At 44.2% G+C, this 16,125-nt stretch overlaps 2 protein-coding genes across 2 annotated transcripts in view; one reads left to right on the top strand and one right to left on the bottom strand.

The window, feature by feature from the left end:
- ROR2 (ROR family WNT receptor 2) overlaps window positions 1-16,125 on the bottom strand; it is a 156,861-nt gene that overhangs the window by 20,767 nt on the left and 119,969 nt on the right. The window lies entirely within an intron of this gene.
- On the top strand, window positions 6,309-7,301 carry LOC148050542 (uncharacterized). Its single transcript, XM_087742233.1, has one exon. It carries the CDS (start codon window positions 6,309-6,311, stop codon window positions 7,299-7,301), a length of 993 nt encoding a protein of 330 aa, XP_087598359.1.

Raw genomic sequence — 16,125 nt, 5'->3', positions numbered from 1 at the left:
ATCCTCTGATTACCAAATGTAACTTCAAACAGATGATCTAATATTACTTCTACCTACAAACTCTCTCTTTCAATTTACTCAAATGACATCTTTGTAAATTCTCCCTCTGCTTTCATAGGTTGTTGGGATGAAATCTTAAAATCAGATGAGTCAGCTGGCAATCCAAGAAAGGCTGCAGGCCTGTTTTGCTGAGTGTCAGATATTTTTAACAGAAACATCTCTGTTACAACCAGGGTTACTGAAGAATTGGAAAAAAAACTTCAGAAAACTAATTTCAACATATGGGAACACGGACCTGGCCATGCAGCATTCCAGCTTCTCGCTCACCAAAGAAATCATTATGAGTCTGCCTCCCCACCCCTTTTTTTTTAAGGCAAGTTATACCTCTCAGTGTGTTATGAATGTCTAATAAATTGCCCTCCTCCAACATCCCCAAGGAGAAACAGCAGGGCCAACAAGGCGTCTGAAGAGCCTCTAACAAGCAGCTCCCTATTTCCCCTGCTATCAGAGGAAAGCAAAATTCTTCTTTGATTTTATCCTTCCTCCTCCTGCCATGACACGCTGAGTAAGTACACACAAGCCAGCTCCAAAAAGGTCTGGGAAGAGTCCACCACCTGAAAATGACATTATAATTGCTGCTGTATCCAGGTAGCAATAAAACTGGTAGGAGGCATCCCAGAGAGGGCTTCAGCAATGGGCTGCCAGTGCCTTGGGGTCAGCGCAGGGGACAGAGGGCTCCACCCAGGCTGCTGTGCTATGCCGAGGGATGCAACTGAGGGGGCAGAGCTAAGAGGCCATGTCGGCTGCCTGAGAGGATGGGAAAGCCATTGAGGGGAGAAAGAAGGAGCGAAGGGAAGCTTTCATGGCTATGAGGGAGGGATGGAAGGGATATCGGGCCTCACGAAGAGGGCTGGTCCGGGGATAGAGGTCCCTTCTTACGCCTGGGAGTGGGTGAGAGAGGGGCAGCCCACCTCCTGCTGGGCTGCTCAAACCTTGCCTAGCACAACCCTCACCCCACTCCATAAAAGCCACCAGGGATAAGCATGATATAATAAATTCTTTTTTTAAAAAATCCTTAACGTTTTCAGGCAGATATTCATGCATTGTGTGTATTCATTCAGGCAGATTTTATGCACAGATAGAAATCTTACATTATTGTTCAGTTCATTAAAATCCCTGGATGGAATTTTGTACACATGCCAGAAAGACAGGTAGGAGGTAGAAAGTCTTGAGAGAAAAGAAGACTAAGAAAGCATGGTCAAAAATAGCCAGTTATATAAATCCAAAGAGAAGGGGGGGGTTACAAGAAAGACAAAGGATAATGTAAAACAAAAAATGAAATCCTATGGAAGTGCCTCAAGCTTTCAGTTTTGTTTTTTTTCCTTGAATGATGGGAAATAGCAGTTTTCTGCAAAATGCTTCCTAGCTTTTTAGTAGAGGTTATAAAGTTAAGACATTTTTGTAAAAAAAAGTGGTTAAAAACCATTATTAATTAAAAATTGTTTCAGAATTAAAAATGTTTTAACTGAACATGCCATTAAAAATGTGATCACTTATTAATGTATCTGAGCAAATGAAAAAATGAAAATAACTGTACTGGTATAATTTTTTTCTTTTTTTTAACATAACAAAGTTGGCTTTTCTATTTCAGCTAACGCAGAGATTATACATCTGATAGCAGAGAGCTTTGTACAACAGCCAGAAATTATCATAGCATCAGCTATAAAGTGGCTACATAATTATATGTACACGCAAGTGTTCATATTCAAAGTCTTTCACAGAACATTTTTATTAAAACTACAGAAACATCAACTATTTATAATGATATAATACTGAAGTGTCAGTTTCACAGTAATTTTTCCAGTCTTAGGAAAAAGTTAGCATACTCCATTTATTAGAAAAGCTCAGCATTAATTAAACTACGTTTTTAAAAACATCTAAGCAACAATAAGAAATACTTGTTAGCTTCTCTTTTACTTTTTATGGATACAATATGAACTACTTATTCTAGGCAATGTTGCAGAAAGTTACAGTTTGTGAATACTTCCCAGTGTTAGAGGCTGTTTTCATAGCTGCTCTTAACTTGGTAGAACTTATTTGAGCTGAAATTTTCCACAGTCCAAAGCTTTTTTTTTTTTTTTTTTACTTCAAAATAAATGGTTCAAGTGTTCAAAAAATGAAGCCAGAGAAAATTACCATTTTTCTCTTTAGAAAAAAAAAAAATTAGAACCCAAAGCAAAACCACTACCAAGAAAAGGAGCAGCCATTTGGTTGTGATGCTGTCATGTTCTCTTGCTATTGAGCCGACACCTGAGACTTGCTGGAACATACTTTTTGCTGTTTCCATGAAACACTACCCAAATTTGTCCAGCCTTTTTGTCATTTCCATCTTCATGTGCTCAGCCCAGCCTACGAGAACGTAGCTGATACATTCGCCAAATACCCCATCCACAGCAAGCTTTGCAGACATGTGTGAGAAAATAAAACTGCTTGGCACCCTTGCCAGGGCTAGTGCCTAAGGTTAATTGAGGCAACGGTATGAGGAGTTTGCTGAGGGCCCAGGAGGACAGGGGCTATGAAAGTGGGAGGAAAAGGCAGGCTGGGGATGCATAACGGGGCTACCTCCAGGAGAGCACACAGTCCTCCAAAATCTGGAGCAAAACCTAATATTTTTTGTGTCTCACAATTTCTTTCTGTCAATAGATGAGTAAGTATGTGTCTCCTCTGCTGGGCTGGTCTGCACTGAAGACAGCAGTCTATTATTAGCGCTATCCGCTTGTCGGCTGGCTCCAGTGACCAAGGTCTGGGTGGTATAGCTAAGGAATCCAGAACTCATGAAATACTTCTGGTGTATCATCATAATTTCATATAATAGGATTGTTGATTTTTTCCAAATTAGGAAAATTAGCTTTTTGTGCACAGGAAATTCTATGCCAGTTTCAAGCAAAGCCTATGGAGTTCTCCAGAATCAAAAATAAACAGACACTCTTCTACGTCAGCCACTGGAAAAGGGTAGAAATAAGCAAGCTTTAGCTCTGCAACTATCCTTTGTTGGGGCTCGGGGCACTGCACTCTGAATCACCCAAAACTGCTGGGAGGCCTGGGTATCCATCCAGCCCTCATGTAATCCCAAATGATAATTTCCCCTTACTTTTCTTCTTTTGGACTTAAAACCACTTACTGAATGTTTATCAGACCTCATTTCCAAAGACTCCTCTCTGCTTTTTTTTTTTTCCTATGTATAACCAATTAATGGCTGAATGTCACATTTTTTCATTTAAATCTTCCCTCAATATAATAGTGGCTACTGCATTGTCTCTCAGGCAAAGCAAAATAGCTCACATTCCAAAGTCACAGTTATAATTTATTTTCAGATGCCACACACCTGATGCTACTCAAACATTATTAGCTTGGTAGCCTGTGAGTAGCAATTGTATGAGCACCACAGCTCCATAAATTAATCTAATCAAATTAGTCTAATCGGGCTTAACATTAATAAACTTTTCATGAATCAAAACATGTAGAAAACTCAATTAGGAAATCAAATGTTTCTCCAAGTTGAGCATTTCAGCATTTAATTCTTAATGCTTGAAAATTAAGATCCTGTATATACTGATATATCTGTCAGTCTGAATGACAAGAGAATTTAAAAGTACAGTGATCACCCATTGCACATTCTTGCTGGAGTGCCTGAGTCTTGGAACTATTAATTTTATAATACATTTTTGCTTTTCTCTCATCTCCCCAATCTAATGCTGAAATAAAAAATATGCAGCTAAACTTTGTTACTCACCAAGGTTGTCTTTTCCACATTAATTACCAAACGCAGTATGAACACACTGCCTTGCAGCTACCGACAATAAATGGGGAATATCACCACAGCAGCTGAGAGTCAAAAAGAAGCTGCAGATTTAACTTTGTTAACACAGCAGACTCATGAGCATGCCTTTGTTCTATGTTTCAGATTCCTGTGTAATTTAGCAGATCTTACAGTTAAGAATATGTTTTTATGTAACATGTAATATTTTACATTGGACTCGATGATCTTAAGGGTCTTTTCCTACATAAATGACTCTATGATTTTATGTAATAAACTATAGTCTGTTGCAGAAGAAAGTAAAAAGACAGCTTGCACTCTTCCTACTGAAAGCATAGAAGATTTGTTCCTGTGTGAAACAGTATTTTCTTATACTGCTTGCTGCTGAGGTGGGCCCTTTTTGCTTTGGAATAAAGACAGACTCTCTATTTTGGGGACTGAAGTAACATTACATGTGATCCTTGGGGAGGTACATGGTGCACTGGGTGAAGAACTAGCTGAACAGCAGGGTTCAAGGGGTTGTAGCGAATGGGGCTACATCTGGTTGGTGGCCAGACACCAGTGGTGTTCCTCAGGGCTCAATTCCAGGGTCAATTCTGCTCAACATTTTTGTCAATGATCTGGAGGTAGGAGTTAAATGCACAGTTGGTAAGTTTGCTGATGATACTAAACTGCAAGGTGCTGTTGACTCTCTCAAGGGACAAAAGGCCTTGCAGAGGGATGTAGATAGATTGGAGCATTGGGCAATCATTAATGGCATGAAATTTAACAAAAACAAATGGCAGCTTCTGCACATGGGACAGAGGAACACCGGACACAAGTATAAACTGGGAGAGGAGGGGCTGGAGAGCAGCCCTGCAGAAATGGATCTAGGGGTGCTCATTGGCGTTAAGCTCAATATGAGACAGCAGTGTGCCCTGGCAGACAAGAGGCCAAACCGCATCCTGGGGTGTATCAAACAGCATAACAAGTCAGCCAAAAGACATGATTATCCCACTGCATTTAGTATTGATGCGGCCTCAACCTGAGCACTGTGCGCAGTTCTGGGCCCCACAATTTAAAAAGGATGTTAAGGTACTTGAATGCATCCAGAGCAGGGCAACAAAGCTGGTGAAAAGGCTGGAAGGCATGTCCTGTGACGAGCAGCTGAGGACACTGGTTTGTCTAGTTTGGAGAAAAGGAGGCTGAGGGGTGACCTCATCACTCAGGTCTTGAAGACCTCCACGCTCAAGGATCTCACAACCTCTCTGGGCAACCCATTCTCGTCTTTCATGATCCTCACAGGGATTTTGGTTTTTCTTCCTTATCTCCAGCCTGACCCTCTCTAGTTTCAGGAGATGCCACGGTCTCTCACCCTCCCACCAGGTAGTGCTGGGAAGAGCCTGTCCCCATCCCCTTGATGCCTTCCCCACAGGCACCAGGGTGTGCCGTGAGGTGCCCCGACGGCTTCTCTGCTCTGTGCTGAACCAGCCCCAGCCCCACAGACCCTCCTTGCCTCCCCTAAGCCCCTCTGCTTTGGCAACCTGTCTCTGGGACCCCAGAGAGGACGTAGTGCCCGGACGAGGCCTGATGGGTGCTGAGCGGAGGGGATCACCCTTGCACCCTTGGCTAGGCGAGAAAGAGAGGAGGAAACCTGCCAAAGCGAGGCAAGTGCTGCCTGTGACCCCCCACGGAAGGAAGCAGGGGAGCCCAGAGGGCTGGCCAGCAGCGCTGGGCTGTGGGGAGAGCCTGTGGGACTTTGTCCTGCTGCCTCCCAGGGAGGCACGAGGTGTTATCCAGTGAACCCTCTTGCCCTATGTGCCTGGAGACGTCTGCCATGGCCAGAGTGACCTGACGGGGCCCTGGGAAGACAGGGCCGACGCCTCGGTGACTGGCGTGAAACACCGATGCCAAGCACAAGAGGAGAGCCGAGGGGATGGAGTGGGCAGTGGCGCTGCGCTAACCCCTGTTGTCACCGAGGGATGGGCTGAGATGTCCCCAGAGACAGGCCGTGATGTCACCTAGCGATGGACTGTGACATCGCCGAGCGATGGATTGTGACCAGGCGTCCCTCACTGCTTATATTCGGGCGCCGAGCCTCACCCAGCCGGCTCGTGCCCACACTCCAGCTGAGCAGTTTGCGAGGTTTGGAGTGCTGAGCGAGGCCTTTGGTGCTGGTGTCGTTCTCGGGGAGTTGTTTCTTGCAGCTCTCAGTGCCCGACCCCAGAGCCGTCGGAGGATTTTCCCGGGCCCTGCCAGCTTCAGGCAGGTGGGGCAGCCAGCAGTCGCGTGCGCAGCAGCAGAGGTGAGCTGGGCGCGGAAACCTCACCCTGGGGAGCTGGGAGGGCTTCCTGCTGGAGGGACCTGGGCATTTCTTCCACCCCTCCCCAGGCCAGCCAGCGACTGTGGCCTCTCTTCCTTTTCTAGCGTGACACCCGCTGCTGCAGCGCCGGTGAGCGGGAGCGGCTTGACATCCCCAGCTCCCCCCAGCCCACCGCAGCCCATGGAGAGCATGGCCACGGAGCTGGAGGACCGCTGCCCCATCTGCCTGGGCAGCTGGGAGGAGGCCAGCTTTGTGATGCCATGCCTCCACCGGTTCTGCTACCCGTGCATCCTGCGGTGGGCTGAGAGCAAGCCCGAGTGCCCCCTCTGCAAGAGGAGGATTGTGTCCATCTTGCACTCGGTGCGGGCAGACGACGACTACAAGGAGCACGTCATCACACCATCCGTGACACCACCAGTCGTCGTCCGCCAGGCGGGACGAGCTCCCAGGCACCCAGCTGCCCACAACCTCCATCACCCTGCAGCACCCTGGCAGTGGGCTGCAGAAGGGGTGCCCAGGCGTCCTGTGGGTGTCTTCCAGCCCCCCAACTGGCTGAACCTTTTCCAAAACAACCTCACGCTCTTCCAGACCCTGCAGCACTGGGTCCATCAGGAGCAGGAGGAGCTCTTTGGCAACAGGGTGGTGGAGGCAGCCACGGTGGAGGACACCACCACGGGCATCCCGACCAACCAGGGGATGGATGCAGAGCTGGGGGTCTCCCTCCAAGACCGCACAGCGACGCTCGTGCAACAGCGTGCACGTGTCGCTGTGCAACGGCGCAGCAGAGAGGCCCACCGTCTGCCGCGCTGGCGGGACGCCCGTGCTGCCGGGGGGCGGGAGGGCAGCTCCGCGGGTGCCCCCAGCCCCGCTGCCTCCCAAGGACACGCTCTCGCCCCCGGCCCAGCCCCCTCCAGCAGCCCTGCGAGATCCAGCGCGGACGAGCTCCCCGGCACCTCATCCGCTGCTGTTGGTGAGGGTCCCAGCAGCCACCCCTCTGCTCCCATCGCCATCCCAGCGGAGCAAGGAGAGCCCCAGCAGGAGCCAGGGGAGGCTCTGCCCGGGCCCTCCGCTTCCAGCCGGGGCAGAGAACGCCCCCCTGGGGGGCCACGGCGACCCCCGAAGAGGAGGACCGGCAGCTCCGAGGCCTCTCCTGCCAACAAGAGGCCCAGGCCACGTCGCTGACCCTACAGGACTCCCCAAGCCAGCCTCGCGGGATGGCCAAACCAGGAATGGGCCACCAGCTGGGGCCTCCAGCTCCAGACCTGCATCTCTGCAGCCAGTCCCGGGGCAGATGTTTCCAGCTGGGGAGGTCTCCAGGGCCAGCCCCTGCCCCACCGCTCATCACCCCACGCCTGGCGGCCTCCTCCTCGCCGCACCCTCTGCCCCCGCCTGCCGCGGCTCTGCTCTCCTCCCAGCCTGCGCTGCCCCGTGCAGCCTCCCTGTGGTGCCGCCCAAATCCCCCCTCCTGCGTGCAGTCACAACTTGGTGCTGCTCTCTGCATCAACCTAGGGTCGTACCCTGCCAAGCCAGGAGCCCCAAGGAGTTCAGCAAGGGAAGCACAAAGTCTTGCACCTGGGGAGGGACAACGGCAGGCACCAGCACATGCGGCGGGCTGCCCGGCTGGAAAGCAGCCCGGGAACGGTGACGCCGTGCTGCTGCCCTCGAGCACAGCCTTTCCTCCCGCTCTTCCACAGCCAGCCTTGGCACTGGCATTTCTTCTGCTCTGCTTGGAAAGGACCCATCTTTGGCAGATGGATGCCAAGCGGCTGAGGACACGGCTTTGTCTGGTTTGGAGAAAAGGCGGCTGAGGGGCGACCTCATCGCGCTCTACAGCTTCCTGAGGAGGGCAAGTGGAGAGGGAGGTGCTGAGCTCTTCTCCCTGGCACCCAGCGACAGGACGCGAGAGTTCAAAGCTGCACCAGGGGAGGTTCCGACTTGCTAGTGGGAAACCTTTCTTTACCGAGAGGGTGGTCAGACACTGCAGCCGGCATCCTAGAGAGGTGGTCAATGCCCCATGCCTGTCAGTGCCTTAAAAAGAGGCATTTGCACCATGTCTTGCATAACAGGCTTTAACTTTTGGTCAGCCCTGGCGTGGTCAGGCAGATGGACTAGATGATCACTGTAGGTCCCTACCAACTGGAACTAAACTATTCTATTCTATTTTATTCTATTCTATTCCTTTACCCCTCCTTGTTTGCAATCTGGAACTACTTTATTGGCATTAGGCGGGCAAAAAAATGGAGTTTTTTTCAAGGTAATTTTGCAAAGCTGAGTTGGAGAAAAGTATCAGGATTTCTATGTGCAGGTCAGCCTGCTGAGTGTCCCACTGAACTAAAGAGACCAGTTTTCCACCTTGAAGGAAACCACGGCAAGGCAGGGGTAAACGTGCTTTCTGATCTGCAAATTGAACTGTTAGAAAAAAATGGGAGGAGGAAGGGGAGGGCAGGGAGGAGGTATGTGTATGCATGTGCACACGTATGTATAAAACCAAAGTTTTTGCGATATAGCAAGTATTGTTTGTGTCCCACCTAAAGTAATCCTTTGCCTCTTCTGTGTTACTATCAGATTAAAAAAATGAGAAATGGGACACTTACGACTGACCGTTTTGAGGAGCATGAGAGAGACTGCTGATGAGACATGCTTCTTGCAACTTTATTTTTAGAGTAGTATTACCTCAAATACTTCAGATTTTAGACTTAACAGAGCAGTACCAATTTAAAAGAGCAGATTTCCTTAGTACATTTTCTTTCTCCTTTTTTCAAAACAATGCCTTCTATCAGTCTTAATGTTATTTAGTTTTGAATGGAAATATTCACATTTTATCACTTCGTACCATCTGTTTCACCTTTTCTCAAGTACACTAAACTAGTTGCATCTATAGTTTGGCTCTTTCAAACTGAAACAGAGAACAAAATAATACAAAAGTAGGGAAAAATTAACCATAAAGCCATAAAAATTGAAAGGATGATTTATGGTGTGGTGTTACAACAGCGTCTCATTTTGTTAAATTACCTACTTTTCATTAGAATAGTGTTCCTTTATCTTTGTGCTTAACTACAACATTCACCCTTTCCTTGTATGCACTTAGAGGCTACTCAGCATCCTAAGGAACTCTAATTAAACTCAATGTGGCATCAAATGCTGACAGGAAGTCTCAGGGACATATAACTGTCCTTTTGTAGGACATACAATAAATACTTTGAAAGCCATTTAAGCTACTGAACGAAGAAGAGAAGGGGAGGGAGAGGGGGAGGAAGTAAAATCAAAACAAACTAAAGATCACTGGTTATATCAGGGATGTCCCACAGCTGCAGTAGCTACTTGCCAAAAGCCCAAGGGCCATTACTACTTTGAATATCAATTTACATATATCCTTAAACGGTTTAACAAATGTCTTATTTCATTTGCAACTTCTTTGGTAGTTTAATACAAATTGTTTCTCTGAGCTGCTCAAACCTAAGCACCTGCTGCTGATCTGGAATTTGGTGGAAGAGGGCATGCTGGGGTCACATTTATAAAGTCAGAGCTGTATTTGGCTCTTTGCCGTACATTGCACATCTCAGAGTTGCACCTTACAGCTTGCCTGATACGATAGCCTACTGGCTATCAAAAACCTAACCACCACTCTGCAGAGTAGGAAGCAGGCTCTCTCAGCACACAGACCGTGGGTAAATTCTTCCCTACAGAAACCATCAACTTCCTTTAATATCCACCTACGAGCTAAATTTGTAAATTTTGGAAAGCAGAACTCCTAGAAAAGAGTTTGTGTGCTTTGGTGTACTGTGTGCTGTAGTCCCATGTATAAATGCAAAGTGGTAAGCGTTACTTTCATTACGCTGCTTGATCCAACCCATTTGAAAGTATCTTGACAGTACTGCTAATCACAAGTGGGAATGCGCTTCCTCACATTTAACCCTAAGTTAGCTTAACTGTAAGAGTAGACAGAAGTGTAATTAATCACTTCTTCTTCCTAAGGTATTTGGAAACCTTGCCCAACAGCAGGCAAGTCTCACAGGGCTGCTTTCTTGTCTTTGCAACCAGGCTCTCTCAGTAAAGCAGTGCAAAGTAGCTGCATTACACCATAAGTCTCACAGGCATTTGAGTTAGACAGTAGCGCAAAGAAGGTAAAGCTTTTCTGGAGGTCTGTTTTTAATCACCTTTGCATATGCTTGGCTTCCCTTTGGTTTTGAGGGGTTTCTGAACAATATGGATTAGTAAGCGTAAGAGATTAAAACAAACTATTATCCTTTTTTCTATATTCCCTGCCAGGGTCTTTCCTTTGTTCTTCCCTTCCTGTGAAGGAAAGGAAAAAACTATCATCACTTGCAGTAGTTTCCCCAGATAACAAGTTGCAGAAATACAGACACTTGTGTCTACTCCAAGATGCCATGCATATTAGTTTAAGTACACATCTGGCTTTTAAAATTAGTCTATTTTGTAAGCAGATATTGAATTTCTACTTCTATCACTAAATAATATAAAATGCACTAGAACGTTCATCATTGATTTACTAGTGATTAGAAAAGACTTAAGTGGAAGATTAAAGATGAAGAAATAATGTAGTGTGGGAAGAAGCTGGGATCTGGTGTGGTGCAAAGCAACCCAAACTGGTACTTCCACTGCTCCTTAACTCTGCCTTGAATTACACATTCATGTTTTTTAATGAGAAAAATTATATTTTTTGAAACACGAGAGTAAGATTAGGATAAAAATTTCACAGCTTCCATTATAAGACAGAGGGTCGGCTTCTTCTGAGTGTACTTTACAGCTCTGGACAGACCAGAGTATAATTTTTATTTATATATTATTTGTGACACAGTATAGTTATGAGCCCTACTATGCTGTATCCTACATAGCTAGAGTAAAAACAATCACTGTACCAAAAAGTTACACTCAAAATAGATAAAGAGAGAAAAGAGTATGTAAAATGGTTTAGTGCAGCCTTGCTTTCAGTTCCCTTCTTCCTCTACAAATTTCCTGTCTCGTCCTAAGCAACTGTCAAAGGACATTTAAACCAATGGACCCAGAAGCAGATCTGAGATTGTGGATCAAAATTCCCTGAAAGGGGCCCCAGCCCCACACCAGGGTGAAATACAGCCTCCCACCCAACTTTGAAAGAGAAAAGGAAACTGACACACAGGGGCTAGGAGGGAATTCCAGCCAGATCCCCAAATTGGATTGTCAGGAAGCCAGGAAATCTGCCAAGGCAAACACATGTTGTTTAACGTAGACCAGCCCGACATAATCTGTGCCTCAGTTCCTCATTCGTAAAATAGGAATAACATTCCATGCTTTATAGGGAGAGAAACATTTTGAAGCGATCTGATCCCACAATAGAGGAAGGCAAAAAATTCCCAAGATCGACCATCTCCATTTGATGTACAAAACATGGAGAGACAAAGGTTAAACAACTTGCTGCAATCACACATGGAGACAGGAGCGCGGCCAGAAATTGAATCCAGACCTCTAAAATTACAGTCCAGTGTTTTAATCACAAAATCCTTCTTCTTCCTTGATTAAAACAGGAAACCAGAACACAAAGTATGCGCTTATTCTGTAACTTCAACATGTTACCACAAATATCTTAGAAAAATATATATACTTCAAATACGGTCATCTCAGCCAAGTGTATATTTTGATGAAACAAAAGGCGTGCATGTCGTTCTGGAGGAGGCCCATCATTGAACACCTGGTCCTCATGGGTCTGAATAAACACTGTAACTTCTGAGTTGAGACAACCTTGTCTTGGTTACAAAAACATCTGTTTATGTGAATTTTAAGGTAATCTTGTATATTTAAAAGATTGAAAATGTTGCTATCAGTGACTGAACTGCAGTGAGACCAAAAAGTATTTGCTATGCCACCCGAGGAAAGGAGGAAGATATGAGTAATGTTGCTGTGTGATGGTAAAGAAAGTAGTATTCTTTTTTAATATGATGCTGGGTACCTTTGGTTTGCCAGACAGATCCAGTTTACAAAACTATTTGCCCCCACAGCTACTGTGTTTTAGCGGGAAGACCCCAGCCAGGGGCAAGGAGGTGGCCTCAGGGTGAAGTGCTCTGATAACCCACTCCTCTCTACCCTCTTTCCCAAGGCCCCATGTTCCCTTTTGCACCTTATAATTACATGGAGATTTGTCACACGATGAAAACATACTTGCCCCCATAATAAAGCTGTATGAGTGCCCGTCACACCATGCAGAAGGTCCCCTTAGGGGTCACAGAAGACGTGCTTTGGCTATATGATAAAAGCCATGGGATATGCAGACCCATAGAGAATAAATTGCCCACCCCAGGCTCAGGGTTCCTCACCCGAGTTTTAACTCAGATATGTCACTGGTTTTCAAAGACATTCTGTTTTCCATTGTTTGAAAGAACCGTTTTTTTCACAACTACAATTCCTTCATCACTTTTCTTCAATGTATTGAATCTTATATTTTTTACTGTTGTCCCAAACTACCTGAAGAAAATAAGGCAGGAGAGCATGCAAATTTATTCTGAATGACTAATACCTCAAAAATTCCTCCCCAAAGTAATGACAATTTCTGCTTGATGACAGTGTTTCTTCCCACCTATTTCTACTTCTAAGGGTCCAGCATACAGGCATCAGTGACTGCAAACTCAGAACTGATCTTAGTCAGAGGCTGATAAAACAGGGACATCTCAAAGTTTCTTAGAAAACCCAGTTCCCCTACGCATGGCTCTGGTGGGAGACATTCACCTCCTGGCATCCTAGGCAGACTGCAGAAAGGTCATGCGGGGAAATGGGCAGCACTGGCAACAGAGTCAGCTCTGTTAACCCACACTTGGCAAGGGCTGAGTTTATAGCTGCTTCTTTCTGTACTCTGTTGTGCCTTCCTCACTTCTGCTAAAGCTTCATCAGATTTTCCAGAAGCCCGTAGAGCCAACGAACTGGCAGATACCTTCCATCCCAAGTTCACTTAGAAGTGGCACAACTACAGTCACAGCCTTAATGAGAAATCTAAAGAGCTTCAAAACAGGAGTTTGCCCAATGGGTAAAATTCAATCTAACTGTTGAATTAAAGAGAAAAATACATTAGACTAGAGAACATGTAGTCTTTTAGAATGACGTTATCTTGTAAGAGCAACACCTCTAGAAGGGAAGGCAACTGTTTCTGCCCTCCTACTCTTAGACTCCAAGAGATTAACATCCATTGCTTAATTTTAAATCATGCTAAAAAAGCATTCTCCGGTATTTGCTACCCATTTATTTTACTTCCACGTACTCGTACCTTTCTGAACAGACAGGATGTCTCTCTTTAGAAGGGCAAAAGCTAATAGTGCTAATGATACAAAAGGTAATAGCATTATGCAGTGAGAGAAAGGATTCAACCTGCTGGCTTGTCCTCTAGTAGAACAGTCCTCTATAGCACAGTCCTTTGGACAGCAAAGGCTGGTCAGAGACTAGATTTCTGACTGTGTTTTGTTTTTATTTCCTTTGTAAATTAATTTATACTAGCTATTAATGCTTTCAATAATTTTAATACTTTTGATAAATAAAGCAATTTGGATAGATTGTATTTTTCCATTTCTACAGAAAAATCCCTAGAAATTTTTACAGATACGGACCTTCACAGAAAATAAAGACCTCTCCACCCTCTCAAAAAAATCCACACCAGTTTAAGACTATATATTTGGTGGAAAATTTTTACTTCTAGATTTTTATGGTAACGTCTCAACTTCACTACCTGAAGGTCAGGGCCCTTTTTTGCACTCGCAAGTCTGACTGCATAATGCACATTTGATCTCTGGCAATCTTTAATTGTAGTTAATTTCTAGAAATCCACAGCAGAACACATGGACTGCATAAAAATACCTTACTAGATGGTATCTACATAGGTAATGTTTTTTATCCCTTAATAATTCATTAGGTATAGTTTTAAACCAAGTTACAATGGTTTTAGGTTTCAGCACTTCCACTGAAGCGTGTCTTTTTGGAAGCGTTAATGCCAGGAGAAACAGCTCTCGGGTGGCTCAACACGAGACTGTGCTATGCAGCCAGCAAACAGAAAGAGTCCTTTGTTCCATGTGGGCTCCTTCCAAGCAGTTAGGTATTTCTTTTTCCTTTTTCTCCTTTCCTCTTTTCTGCCTTATGAACTGACCTGCACGATCTTATACAAAATATTCAGTAAAAAAACCACAATCAGTTTCTGAAAAGAAAAAATAATACTGCCAAATTATGGCATTTTACTTGAAGGACTAGGTAGGAGGCATGGAGCAGAGGAACATGGAAACAACTGTGAGGCATAAGAAGAGAAAAAAAAGACAGACAGTAAAAAAAAGGAAGGATAGGAACTTTGGAAGGGTGGGCAAAAGCTGGTTAAGTAGGAAAGAGAAAAAAAATTGAAACAGGAGCAGGCATGCAATAAGGCAAAGATCTGTAATCCCTGAAAGCTCCTGGACCTCATATGATAAGTCTCTCATGACTTCTCACTAGACCTTTGACCTAAGCTTGTTTTTCTTAAGTTTCAGCTTTCTCCTCAATATGTAGTGGATATTAAAAAAAACCCCTACCAGTAGCATACTCTTCACCTCACCTTTTAATGGCAGGTACAAAACAATGATGGCACCACTACTGCTTCCAGGTCTACCACCGATACCATTGGTACAAGACTGATTTAGAGGTGTTATAATCCAAATAACAGGTTTTGGGGTTTTTCTTTGTTATTTCTTTCTTTATTTTAACTTAGAGTTCAAAATCAGCAGATTGGATAGTCAAGCATTCAAAACCTAGGCAAAACTAGAATGAAAGATGGCTCAGGAACCTTAATTCCCTTCCAATCTGGGCGGGCATGTAATTAAGAAATATGTCTCACATAGTATTTTTTTTTCACTTTATCAGTTGGAATTTTTTATTTATGTTGACACTTGTAAAAAATTAATAAGTTAATGCTCAGTACAGGAGAAGAGTTTGGGAAATACTAGGGAAACTAAAAGATATAAGATTAACTGTTTGCTCAATAACAAAAAGTCAATCAATGTAAAACTTGGTTCCCAGCTTTTCACATTGTGCTCAGAGCTTGCTACTCTTCCATTGCATTTGAGAACTGTTCTTTGAACTTCAGTTCAGTGTTTCACTATGCATATTTCAGTTTGCTGTCTCTTGTACCAGTCTCTGCCTTCTGATCTCATAAAAGATCAGACAGCTTCCTCGTATCTCTCTATTTTTCTCCTTTATAGAACAGGTGCATAATGGTTTTCTAAAGTGCTGTAAGATCTGAAGTAGGATTTCATTGGTTACAAAAATGATTAAATTTTTTTGTACTCTGTCATGAATAGCTTTTTTTAATCTTCAATAGTTAGCAATCAATTTTAAGAAAAATATGAAAACTTGTTAAATCCCTCTAATGTTGAAATCCTTTAAATTAATTCACACTTTCTGTGCATATAAAATACAAAATGTGTACCATGTGGTATTATTTTTATGTATGTAAGACGACTGAGTGAGTTACATGCAAGATGGATGGACTAGTGGTCAGCCCACTGCAGTTATTTAAAGTGTTTCCACCCAAGCCATTGGGAGTTCAGAGATCACAAACATTGATCAATAATGTACTTCTAAAAAGCATCCACGTGTCTGTACAAATTTGCTTTTAGTCTTTTTTTAATTAGTCCATCACCAACACTAATTTTATGCCATTAACACATAAAAGGCCTCAGACTGCATTCCTCACTCCATTAATTGATCAACTGCAGAATCTATTTCAAGAAATGATACAATCCACAGTATTTAAATTAAAACTAACACATAAAGCAACGATGATGAAACAGAACTGATCTATTTTCATCCTTATAACTGGATCAGCAAGTGAGCCCCAGGCAGCTAACAAAAATCACCAAAGCACCACCAAAGTCAAAATGACACTAACAAACAGAGGTTTTACCTAGCTACCCGAAGACAGGATTCTAGTATTGTTTTATCTGACTTTTCAAGTTATAATAATATAACATGGGTAAATTTACAACCACAGCAACCTAAGCATTTT

Source organism: Nipponia nippon, unplaced genomic scaffold (assembly GCF_047370975.1).
Source record: "Nipponia nippon isolate SJK-2023a ecotype South Korea unplaced genomic scaffold, ASM4737097v1 scaffold_8, whole genome shotgun sequence".
Taxonomy (NCBI): domain Eukaryota; kingdom Metazoa; phylum Chordata; class Aves; order Pelecaniformes; family Threskiornithidae; genus Nipponia; species Nipponia nippon.
Note: the sequence above shows the minus strand (reverse complement) of the source record. Positions and strands in the feature narration are given on the sequence as shown.

What these genes read in the sequence shown, in the direction of transcription:
- LOC148050542 (XM_087742233.1), top strand. Translation starts at nt 6,309, where the DNA reads ATGGCCACGGAGCTGGAGGACCGCTGCCCCATCTGCCTGGGCAGCTGG.